This window comes from Ambystoma mexicanum, chromosome 6q (genome assembly GCF_040938575.1).
Source record: "Ambystoma mexicanum isolate Mex_15411 chromosome 6q, UKY_AmexF1_1, whole genome shotgun sequence".
In the NCBI taxonomy this organism is placed as follows: Eukaryota; Metazoa; Chordata; class Amphibia; order Caudata; family Ambystomatidae; genus Ambystoma; species Ambystoma mexicanum.
Window position 1 is genome coordinate 602,806,223 of NC_090937.1, and position 13,094 is coordinate 602,819,316.

Below are 13,094 nucleotides of genomic sequence, written 5' to 3' on the forward strand. Positions count from 1 at the left end.
TAGTAGAGAGGGGCACAGAGACCAGAGAACGGGAGAAGGAACAAAGAGTCTAGTTCCCTACGAGGGGCAACCAGTCCAGAGACTGACAAAAATAATAAGAGTGTCTATGGGAGCCTTAAAAACCTGAGCCTTGGAATCAGCCAAACAGCTCAAAGCCACACACAAAATCCAAGAGAAACTATACTAGGAAAGGGTACACACATCCTACGAATCAAGCAAGAAACTGATCAAGAGAAACAAAGCAAGTAGTGCATCATCCCAAAGAGAAACCAGAATCGAGCAAGACTGGAATCTCGTGGGGAAAGACCCATGTAGTTGGTGGTGGAGGATTAAAGAAATATCCCTTCCTCTACGACCACTGAGAGAATGGACTTTTCCTGAAACTTGAGAGTTAATGCTATATACCTCAGGAAAACCTTTTCTTTATTTGGAACTCTGACAAGATAGACATGGATTGATAAAGTGAGGAGGCCTGTCTCCTATTAAATAATTGAAACTGGGAAAGTTACCTGGCAGCACTGGGAGACATCAGAGTAACCTAGGAGGGCAAACTACATTGCCCGCTTCATTTAAGCAGTTTTTCTAGGTTGTAGGGCCAGTTTAGAAGTTAGGATAAAGGCAGAGGACAAGGTTTATTATTTTGACAAATTTTGACATGCATCGTTGGTTTGGCTTTTAGGTAGAGAGCTTCCCTATTAGCAATAGGGTCAATAAGTCGTTTTCTTCAATTTAAATAAAACTCCTGTAGTAAAAGTATGTCTTTCTTCTAGTATGCCATAATGCCCAACTCCTCCTCCTCCTCCTTCAAATTATCGAATGCGTGGGTGGACCCACGCAGGCGCTTCCCCATCCAAAAGGATGATGTGCACCTACTCCACCAATCTTACACACAGCCCTCACATTCTCATAACTCCTCCCACCGCCCCGTCTGCCCCACAAAGTCCAGCAGCACACTGCTGCTCTCCCTGCCTCTCACCCAGACTCCTCCCAGCAAAGCCTTCCCACTCAGTTCAGCCACTCCCAGCGCAGACAACCATGCCAAACTCCTGGTTCCAGATGGATGAGAGGTGGAGCTGAAGACTCCACATCTTCCTATTTTCTAGTTTGAACTGCAAGAACGCATGAATCCATCAAGCCCAGAAGTCACAGAAACCAAACACAAAAAGCAGTTGTTTGAGGGCAAAGAAGGAAATGAGTTATCGTGTTCTTGAGATCTTGCTCCCCCTTTCCTGGGTGGGGAAGACTACACGCAACTTGAGGTTCCAACAAAAGCCAATGAAAGTGATCTCTTGAGTCTGAAGAATGCTTCACCTTGAGTCCAGAGGACCTACACAAAGAATGATGAGGGTCCTCTATCGGAGCACCGGTACTTGCCTTTTAGGTCTCTGGAATAATCCTGATTATAGTGGTGGCTCCCCAGAGGAAACCATGGAAAGCGGTCATCTGAATGGGGTGACAAAGTAAAGGACATCTCGCATACCTTTCTGTGACTTTTGTCTGGAACAAGCTTATTAATGTGATCTGGCGGAGACAAACCAAAGATTACCTCCCAGTGCAGGAGTGTGCATTGCATTGGCCACGGAGAAACGAGTTAACCTACCCCAGGCGCAGAGTATGAATGAGCTGCCGTTTACTTCCTGAACAGAACCTAAAACAAGAAAAACATGTTGAACCAGGTATAAAAAAGAATGAAGAGTGAAAAGTTCCTACCTGTTATTAACTTTGCCGTACTTTTGATACATTTTAATTTGCCTGAATTGTTAGTAGTGAAGCTTTTAAAATTTGTAGTCTAGATGTATTGATTTGTTTGTGTATTGGTTTTATTAGCTTCTTACCCGATTTGTTCTCTCCCGCACATCAAAGCTACTCACCTTGTTGTTTGCTGACGCTGGTGCATAGAACTACACTCCCCACGGTCCCATGTAGTTCTATTGCCTTCTAATTGACGTAGCCAGGCGTGTCAGAGCCGGTTTGTGCCTGTTAGTGCTGGGCAGTGCTGCATGATGTCTTATTTGGGACCTTTCATGCTACGTTCTGCCTGTGATCCTCACTGTTTTTACATTATATCGACACATTGCAGCTTACTCTCCACCATCCAGAGGAATCAACGGGTAAAACTTGCTACTTTATTAGAAGATTCTACATCTTCTCTTGCTCAACTTCCTTTTGCTCAATTAGCTCACCCTACCGGTTGTTAAAGCAGCAGACTCGCATCAGATGTCAGTTCAATGCTTCCCTCCCCTCTTGCTTGGCTAAGGATACCGCCAGCTCCTCACCAAGCAGGGAGTTGCTGGGTATTGGCTCCAATTTATTATCTAACTATGAACCCCCTCACTCACTGAATCATGCACGCCTTAAATGCATTCTACTCAACACACGCTCTTTGACTTTTCATGCCATAGAAGTAGCTGTCTTTATATTTGAATCAAAACCTGACATTATGGCTCTTACCCAGACCTGGCTTCATAGTGCGGCTTTCCACTCCTCATTAAGTTGCCATTCCTGAGGGCTATGATATTTTACATGTGGAGCGGGATATGGTCAGTGGTAGAGGAATTGCCCTGATTTTTTGTAAATGTCTGAATCTGTATATTACTAACAAATCTCATTTTGAACACTGTGAGGCTATGTTAGCTAAACTAAAACTTAATTCTACCAACAAACCTTAGCATTCTACTTCTTTACAGGCCTCCAGAGGTTACATCCTCATTTGAGAAACAACTTTTGGCCTTTCTTGGCAGTATTTCTGAATCACACTCACCATTATTAGTGCTCGGTGGTTTTAATCTATGGGCCAATGATCATGCATGCAGAGATGCAGCATCCCTTTTATACTATAGGAATCTTTTCTTTCACACAACATGTTTACGGGACCTACCCATGTTGGTGGAAACACCCTAGATTGTATAGTATCTCATAATATGGAGATTACTAATGTTAAGACCCAGGCCTGTCCTTGGTCAGATCATCTATCTCTCGCCTTTGAATCCTCTGCCTACTCTGAGATGGCGAAACTCACTTTACCCACTAAACAAACTGTTCCCATTAGGAATTCTCAAGCGCTCACACCTGAGGCATTTGCTTCCACCGCTCTTCCTTTATCCCCCCCGCCCCCCATTGGATGATGACATACCACTAGATGACTTCACATCCGTCTTCAAGAGGGCCATTAATCAATCCTATGAGCTTCTGGCCCCTCTGAAACAGCTTTCTCATAAGAAAGTACTCCTTAAAATTGTGGCTTTCTTCTGATATTCTAACTGCCAGGGCAGCAAAAAGTAGAGCAGAACGTCAGTGGCACAAACGCCACTCTGATGTCTCTCTTACCGCCTAGAAGTCCTCTGTGAAGGTCTTGAAGAACCTTCTGCTAAAAGGCAAAAAAATAAACGAAACGCCAAGATTGAAACAGCTAAATCCAAGCCGAGGGAACTGTTTAAAGTACTCTCAGAATTAAAGGGCAGTCCAGTAGATTCTCTCCCTGAGGCAGATAATGCATGGTGTCAACACACGTGTATATACAAAATGCCACAAAAACAGCTACCCGCCTACACACGTACTAGGTGTGTTAGGTTGCAAAAAGTGTCATCTTTTCTGTCAGTAAATCTATACAGGCAGGAAAATAGAGATACATATTTTAATTCATAAATACAAAACACTCAAAAACATTTATTTTAAAAAACAGACAAAACACGTAAACAAATAGTGTTCCATAAAAAACATTTAGCGAACGTCAATTGTTTAGACCAACAAAAACCGTTTTCGTAAACTGAATACAACCATCTTAATGTGATAGGGTCGTGGAGTTAGTAGGGGCGTGAGGTAAACATTTTACTATTGCATAAATCCTCAACTCATAATGTGCTTGCCCTTGGCTCACAACATGTTTTTTCTGTTTTTTTAATATAAATGTTTTTCAGGGTTTTGTATTTATGAATTAAAATATGTATATATCTCCATTTTCCTGCCTGTATAGATTTACTGACAGAAAAGAGGACACTTTTTGCAACCTAACACACCTCGTACGTCTGTAGGCGGGTAGCTCTTTTTTTGGCATTTTGTATATACATGTCTATTGCTTGTCCTCTGCCGCGCATCCCCCTAAAAAAGAGGACTCGATAGCTCTAATTCTTTGGTTCACTATGGTGTCAACACATCCACAAAAGTTTTACTCAGAAAATCAAAACACAACAAAATGGATCAACTTAAACTACTTCAACCCTGTGACACTGAAAGCTCTTCTGTTTGTCCTCCACATGACCCTGGTGCCTCTTTTCGCAAGGTTTTACAAAGTGAAGTTCAGGAGGCTATACTCAAGCTGAAACCGACATCATGTAAAAGAGATAGTCTTCCTGCACTGCTTTTTCAAGAATTCCAGAGTTCTCTAGTGCCCTGGGTAACCACTCTTGTCAATCGTTCTTTTGCCGAAGCCTCTGTCTCCGATAGCATCAAGGAACCCTGGATCTCGGCATTATTGAAAAAGGAGAATCTTGATGCCAGTGATCCCAGAAATTTCCAGCACATCACTACTGTTCCTTTTTTATTGTAATTTCTGTACAAACTTGCAACAAATCAATATCGAAGTTTTATGCAGCAAAATAACATTCTCGACACTGGTCAGTCTGGGTTTCGTGTGAATCACGGAACCAAAACTACCCTTCTGGATCTTAAATCCAACATTACTGAGATTATCGATAGAGGCGGCCAGACTCTGCTACTTCTGAATCTTTCGGCCACCTTTGGTCTTGTTGATCATGCCATTCTGGCTGACTAGTCAAAGTAGGTGGATGCTCAATCTCTGCAGCCAACTGTCTTAGATTGTTCCTAGGCCCTCAAACCGTCTATGTAACCAAGGACAATGCAGTCCCAAAAAGCCGTCCTGATCTGCGGGGTTCCGCAGGGATCCTGCCTGTCACTGCTATTGTTTAACATTCATATAAAACCTTTGTGTGACCCGCTTGCCTCTCTGGGCATACGGTTCGCAAACTACAGACATCCAGATTGTGATTGAATTACCAGGCCTCTACAGTAAAGATCTTGAAATGGTAAATTCAATCTTTAATGCCATACAATCTTGGACGGCCAGAAACTCCTTGGCTCTGAATAATAAGAAAACTGAATTACTCATCCTAGGCACACAGACACAACTCAACTATCTCAGCTCACCCTACAGCAGTTTTGCTATTGCAGGAAATATTATCAAGGTTTGAGATTATGTGAAGACACTAGGGGTCTACTTTGATCTTTCCTTCAAGAAACATGTTCTACATCTCAAATCCTTCTACTCTTATTCCACGCATTTGCTGTGTCGAATCAGCCCATATCTCTCCGAGATCAACAGGGCTATGATCACGGCTGCCATTATCAATACTAAATTGGATTATTGCAATAGCCTCCTCATCGGATCCCCTCAGGCAAATGTAAAAGCTCTACAGGTGATCCAAAATCCAGCAGTTCAGGCCGTCTGTGGCACCCATGTTACTAAAGCGCGAAGAAAATTACACTGGCTGTCAGCCAAAGAACTTGATTCAAAGGTACTATGATGGTCCATAACTGCCTGACGGGCAAAGCTTCTGACTATCTCTCAGCCAGAATCTCCAGAGTTCTCTTTCGACAAACTCTGTTCCAATAAGGACATCCTCCTACAGCAACCTCAAGTCCTGTTGAAGAAATTTGGTGGCTCAAGCTTCCATGCCTGGGGCCCGAATCTATGGAACCAGCTTCCTCCTGCCCTAAAGGGATGCGAGTCAACAACCCAATTTAAAAGACAACTAAAAATGCATCTGTTTAACTAAGGGCCAGTTTAGATTCTATACTCCAGCTTGCCTAGACCTTTCTTCTGTTATGACCTTTACTTGTTTTTTGTTACAACTCTTGTGAGCGCTTTGAGGCCCATGGGTGTATGGTGCAATATAAAAAAAATAAAAATAAAATCGAATAGATTGTGATGCCGGAGATCAAAGAGAAGGTAAGTCAAACAGAAATAGGGAAACACGCGGAGAAAAAAGGTCTCTTACGAGCTGTGCTCAGCGTCCAGTACAATGAGCCAGAAAACACTACCATGGAAGTGAAGCCCAACATTGGGAGAGGGTCCACAGGCCAAGAAGGCAAAGGAAATAAAGGGCATGGTATAAAAATGGTTGAGCATGACTTCCGATGTGCAAAGAGACTTTGGTATAAGGTGTGGGTCAGGCTTTGGACTCAATTTTAAGTACTATGATGTGATCTTCGAGTTTGTTGGGCCCTCTCAGAGCTACATCTAGTAGTCATTTGGTATGCCAGCAAAAATGTCAATTTCTAATGCTGCATTTGTAGAAAATTATATCAGAAAAAACACCTTGTTTATGAAACTGGTTTTCCAAGGCATTAGAATTATAAATATTTGAAAGAGGGCTGTTACGCAGTGAACAAGATTGCTGTGCTCCTGTAATGGACGAATGAAGGAAACTGTTGAGAAGCTATTGCTAAAGAATCTGTAGTGACCGAGACTTCTCCCCACAGTTCGTAGTCGAGCAGGCCCATTGCACCCTGGCAGCCAGACCCAAACAAGGGCAGCACCTAGGCCTATGGTTGCGAGACTGCTCAGATACAAGGACAGATTTTATGCTACGATTGGCAAGAGTGAGAGAAAGAGGCACGCTGTAATATGGAGTGAGTGACGTTCATTTTTACCCAGACTTCTCCACGGCAGTGCAGGCTGAGCATAAGAAATTCCTTGAAGTCAAAAAGCTTTTGCAGGAAAGGGTGCTGTTTTACGCGATGCTATTCCCAGCTAAGCGGAGGCTGCAGTATAATGAAAAACCCTACTTCTTCACATACCGGAGGAGGCAATTCATTTCATCAAAGCTAATATACATCTGCCACCACTCGGCCGAAGATTGCCTCTGCAAACCCCCGAAAGATGTGCTGATAGAGGAAAGAGGGCGGGATGACCCTGTGCCAGCATTGTAAGCAATTTACGCCCCCGCCTATTAAGGATGCCTAGACATTTGAACCACCAGATCTGTGCAAGACATGGTTCATAGTCAACAATTTAATGGTACAGAGTACAAGTACTTACGAGAAGTGATGCTAGCAGTCGCCCCCATGCTAAGTAGCAGTTATGTTTGTTAGGATTTAAGGGTTTGATTTTTGGGGGTGGCATTGTTCTAATTGTGAGGGTGGTGATGGAGAAAAGTGGTGGGGGATGGGAAGACACGGATTACATTTGAAAATGCTTGGCCAGCAACACAATACTTGGGATTTGAACCTCACTCATATGTCATTACACCATTGCCCGATACAGGCTCTTCCGGTCTTCCCTTGGGGCACGCAGACTAAGATGCAGGGGCTGAGAATTATGAGCTGGAATATTAGAGGTATGGGCAACCCCATAAAAGCTTGTAAGCTACTAGCTTATATTGACACAAGATCGATGTTTTACTCCAGCAGGAAACGTATGCAACAGCTAAGATTACAAATGGTTTTGCTAAGACCTGGGGCATCAATTGATTCTTCACCTTTTCCACTAAAGCACGGTGGTGTCCATATTCATACATAAACAAGTGAAATTCACATGCCATGAGGAAACATGTTGACCCAGAGGGGGGATACTTGGTGCTACATGGCAGGGTGGAGATGCTGCTTGTTAACACGTATGGCCCCACCCACAATGACCAGAGTCTTTGCAAGTCATACCCAATAGCCTTGACCGTCTGGGCAGGGGGCATGAATACTACAGTAGATCTTGCAGCGCAACGCACTGGCAATAGACCATTATCTAGAGCCGGCCTGTGGCAAATTCCAATGAATGGTTGCAGGTGTTCTCGTAGATTCTTGGAGAAACCTACACCTAACAGCGGGAATACACCTACTACCCAGATATGGCTTCTCGAACTGGCCCGAATCTCGTCTTGCAGGCCTTGATGCATTACAATTGTGGGGTCACAATACTACCACAAGCATACTCGACCATTACCCATTTGTGCTACATATGGAAATGGGGGCACTCTGAGGCCCCCTCCAGTCTGGAGGTTTAACTCTGTGGCATTGCAAGACATTGTATTTGAGGCGACAATACAGGAACATTTCCAACAGTACTTTATCTAAAACACAGGCTCTGTAAGCTCGGTAGGGACATTTGGAGTTTTACAAATGGCATACATAAGGGGGGTGGCTCCGACAACCGAACTAGGGGTGATACATCCACCCACCCTCCCCTTAGAATACTTGTGCTGCATACATCCCCAAGTCAGAGAGTTGTCGCATCACTATTTAAGATGTTGAAGGTGCGCTCATCCAGTGTGGCTCGCAGCACCCGGATTAAGTGGGAGGCAGACTCAGAAGCTGTTCTACCCGAAACAGAATGGGGGTATGTGTGTAACCTGACTAAACAGATTTCGTTGAACGCCAAATTCAAAATAATACAGTTTAAAGAATTACATGGAGTACATTATACACCAGTGAAACTGAGGTTATTTCACCCAGACAGCGGTGGGAAATGGCCCAGGGGCAAAGCAGACAATGCAACGTCATGCATATGCTATTGCAGTGTCCAGAGCTAGTAGCATTTTGGGTTAAGGCTTGTGAGTAGTTGCCGATCTTTGAAGTCCAGATAGAGCTCGACCCTGGGGGGGTGCCTACTCAGCCTCCATAAAAACCTCTTCATGGGCAAAAGGAGATTTGTATACGTAGGATTTTTACTGGTAAAAAGTTGCATACTAAACAACTGGATGTCGAAGCACCCTACCACGGCAGAGGTCTGGCTGCTTGATATTGTCTGGGACAATAATGAGGAAATCCACATCGATATGTTACGAAATACCACTAAATGCAAAGACGTACGAGCCGACTTCAGGGACTACCTTTTGAACAACAGTTCAAACGGAAGACAGTGACCAACAAGTCTCGTCCTAAAGGGGCTGCATCGTTTGTATCCATGGCACTTGAGGGAACGGAACTGGTCCCAGTTTCATTTTTAATGGAGAGGTTGCCTTATCGGCTTTGGGGATGAAGGAGGGAGGGGTGTCCTATTCTGCACGTCTGTTACCTGAAATGTGTGCTCATGTGTCTACATGCTGTTTGCGCCAAGTAGGTAAAATAACATTTTTTTAAAAATGATAAGTATACATTCTTGTTTTGATTGCAATGGCAATTATCAGGATTTCACATACAGCAATTAACCCAAAACTCTGGCATGCTTATGTGTTTTTATAAATAAATCAATTAACCCCAAATTCTTTTAAGAACTCACACTGCAATTCTAGACAGTGAAACACAAATTATATAAAATTAGAGGATAAAGGTTTAGTCCAAAAATCTCAGTTGGAATTTGTTCTGTTTTTTAGGATAAGAAATAGATGCTGGGCAATATGTAAACACAGACTATCCCGAAGAATACATCAAACATCCTTTACCTGTTTCACTTCCTCTACTCCATTACTAGGAAATGCAGGTCCACCACTGTCAACAGCTGCTGATGTCATGTTTCATAACATAGGAGTCTCAAAATCTGACCTTTGTGGATCAGTCTCCTTCGGAAGGCCTTAAACAATGTAGACAATTGGCTGCCAACATTTCATAGAGTCCAATGGCAGTGTCACAAATTCCTTGCTCCTGCAAACCTATTTAGAGACATAAGAAAACATTTGTAATCTAATGCCACAAAGTTAAAATGAGGTGCTGGCATTCAATAACATAATTTCTTTGCTTTTCAAGTTTGTGAGTGCAATGCATATTCATTTGATGCAATTATTATTCTTTAATTAATTCAATTCAATTTATACTATCACAACTTTCAAAATAAACGGTTGCCTTCTAATGAAACCAATTTGCTTGCCTCAATTCTGATAGGAAGGGGAAGGGGAGGGGACCAAAGCATGATATGCAGAAACATTAAAGTAATAAGTGCAGTGAGCATGCACGTACATAGCCAAGACCTCAGCACAACCTTCCCTCGCTTATACTCTGCCTCGGGTGCCAGTTCTTTTATCAGCGTAAACATACTTAGTTATAAATAGAGGGTTGGATGTAGTAAATAACTATGGACTGAGTATAGTATTCACTATGGCGTGTATATCAAAGTTACCTACCTGTAGGTATACTTGGCAAGCATTGGTTTAGCTTCAATATTCACATGCTGTGAGACAGGCATTGTATCAAGAGAGATGACTCAGACAACAAAGATCTACTTTAAACAAAGATTTATTAATGATCAGGATGAAATAATGCCTAACTAACCCCATGCTATGGCGGGATTCCCCTACCTAATGAAATGTCATTGAGTCCAAAACAAGCCTGCCTGTGTCAAAACCTATGCTTGTTCCACAGCAAATGTTCAAGTTCAATAGAGTTCCACTGTAATCTCAGTTCCACTACAGATTGATCAAAGTCTTCTTTAGATTCATCAACATCACAGTTCACATCATTTGTTGGTCTCACGTCTCCCTTCTCCAAGTTCCAAAGGGTATTGCAGTTCACACAACCATGTAGTCTGGGGATTCCCTTCCCCAAGATGAAGGCAATAACGTTAATACAGCAATGTGGTCTTGGAGTTCCCTTCCCCAATATCAACTTTCGACTTGTTTTCGTCTAATTCACAAAAGAATACCTTGTCCACTTGACCTTTCCTTCTGTTATCTTCACCAAAGACTCACTCCTCTTTGCTGCTTTGCAATTTTTAGTGGCTTTTGGTCTAGGCACAGTCATCAGACCACATGGTCCACCCAACACAGGTCACGCAACCAGCAACCACGTTTCTTCCTTGTACTTTAAGTCAGGATGTTGAAAACATGTACACTAGGAAACTCCCTGCTCTAGGTGCTGTTGACAGACCACTCCGTCCAACCATTACAGGTCACGCAACCATATGTTTCCCCAAATGTCATTGTTCAATAGTTTGGATCAACACTCCATATATGTGTGAGCTTAGTTTCACTTGTTATGGCCCCATTCACAAAGTGCATTACAGATTAATGTATTCCACTTCTTACAGGCTCACCAGCCCCTTTTATAAAGTTTGCTATTCAATAATGGTAGGTTTCACTTTGTATGGGCTCACCACCCCCTTTCACAAAGTTCGGCATTCAATAAAGTCTCGGTATGTACGGGCTTAACAGCCCTTCTGAGTGCCCGGAGTCCCAAAGCTGTCACAGAGCCTTACCCGGTTACTCTGCTGTGCTCAGTGGCTTCCCTTCTGCCCGGGAAAAGCAACTTGCCAGTTCGCAGACAGCTTACTTCCAGGGTCGCCTGCCTCTGGCTCCGCCTCCGCTTCTCGGCGATGCCCGCTCTCTGCTTTCCTCCACACAGGGATCCCAGTCCGATGTGATCCACTCGGCAGGACTCTCGGGATTCTCTGCAGCGGAATCAGCCAAAATGACCGAAATTAAATGGCTGAATGCGCAATTTGGCTATTCCAAAATTCCAAAAAGCCAAAAGGTTCGACCAGAGCACGCATTCGGTGCTGGTGTGTCCCCCGCAGCCATCCCAAAAATAAATTTAAAAAAGAAAAGGACCCTGCGGTGCCGGTTCCCAATCACGGATGTGAAAGGGAACAGGTGTTGCAGGGACACAAGGTAAGTAAGAGGCTGGGGATGTGGTGAGGTGTGGGTGTGGTGGGGTGGGGGCCAGGGCCAAGTTGTAAATGTTCAGGGGAGAAAAGACAAGATTATTTCAGAAAAATAATCTTCGGTCTTTTCTCCCTCGAACATTTCGATCCCAGGCTTTCAACCCTGATCCCTCTGCAGCATCTCAGCTTCTTCCCTTTCGGCACGGCCACTAATTGGTCTTCTGTTCGCTTGGCTCCAACTCCACCTGTACCGCTCGTACCTCTCTATTGACACTTCTGACTTTCAGCTTTTATACTCTGGTCCATTCACAATGGGCTGCCGGTGAAACAAAGTATTTCCAATTACCTGACCTTGTTCAGCTTCCTTAGTGTGATATGCCTTACCTCTTTGTCACAGTACCAACGTGGTACTTACAATAGGAAATCTGCATTACTCCTAGGTGCCTCTTCTTCTCATTACTTAAAGAAAAGTGATAGGTGATAAACTATAAGTTACTCACCGTAGTGACTAACATACTCTTAGTCCATAGTCCCCTTTCCTCCATAGTGTATAGGTGTCCCTTCCAAGGGACGGGAGACAACCTTCTTCAGCAAAAAACCTCCTTCCCCTTTAAATTCAGAGGTGCGCGGGGGTGCGGCCCAGGGAGCAGCGTTGCCCTGACTCCCCCCTCCAGCGCCACACCTCAGTCCCCATTAACGCGTCAACAATAGAATTTACATTGCCTAAAGACACCAGAATTATATGAGGGGCGGTTGGTGGGACATATGGAGGAAAGGGGACTATGGACTAACAGTACATAAGTCACTACGGTGAGTAACTTAGAATTACTTGAAGGTCCCCTTTCCTGCATACTGTATGGCCGATTACAACTGTTTGTAGCCCCAGGGTGGAGAGGAGACCCTCCTTAAGCAAATAGGTTCCTGAGAACCGCCTGTCCGAAGGCCACATCAGATCTAGAGCCGGCATCCAAACAGTAATGCTTGCAGAAAGCCGAGGGAGAGGCCCACGTGGCCGCCCTGCTTATGACTTGCCAAGTGACATGGCCCTGACTGCGTGGGCATGCATGTTGGCTAGGAGCGGCTTGTGCTGGCCCTCATACGCTTCTTTGATGGCAGAGACCATCCAGCGGGATTTGGAAGCCTTAGAGGCCCGATAGCCTAGTCTTGAGCCTCCGAAAATGACAAACAGGGCGTCCGATTTGCGGAAGCCCTTTGTCCTGTCCAAGTAGAATTTTAGGGCACGCCTGACATCCAGGCAGTGCAGCACTCTGCTTCGTCCTTGGGATCGGGAAAAAACATAGGAAGGACTATTTCCTCGTTCAACTGGAAAGCAGACTGAACCTGGGCAGAAATGACGGGTGAGTCCACATGACTACCTTGTCCTTGTGAAAGGTAGTATATGGTTGCAAGGCGACCAGCGCCTAGATTTCGCTGACTCTACGAGCCGAGGCCGACTAGTAAAGCCGTCTTGACGGTGACTAGCCTGATGTCCACGGACACCATTGGCTCGAACGGTTTGTGTGCCAGGGGGCCCAAGACTATGTCAAGGTCC

At 44.2% G+C, this 13,094-nt stretch overlaps 1 protein-coding gene across 5 annotated transcripts in view; it reads right to left on the reverse strand.

The window, feature by feature from the left end:
• Positions 1-13,094, reverse strand: part of ELF2 (E74 like ETS transcription factor 2) — a 1,226,980-nt gene that overhangs the window by 434,378 nt on the left and 779,508 nt on the right. For all 5 annotated transcript variants that reach the window (XM_069631080.1, XM_069631082.1, XM_069631079.1 and 2 more), the window contains one exon: positions 9,393-9,599. In XM_069631080.1, the coding sequence (XP_069487181.1) occupies positions 9,393-9,461 (69 nt within the window). In that variant the 5' untranslated portion in view covers positions 9,462-9,599. The remainder of the gene's footprint in view (positions 1-9,392; positions 9,600-13,094) is intronic.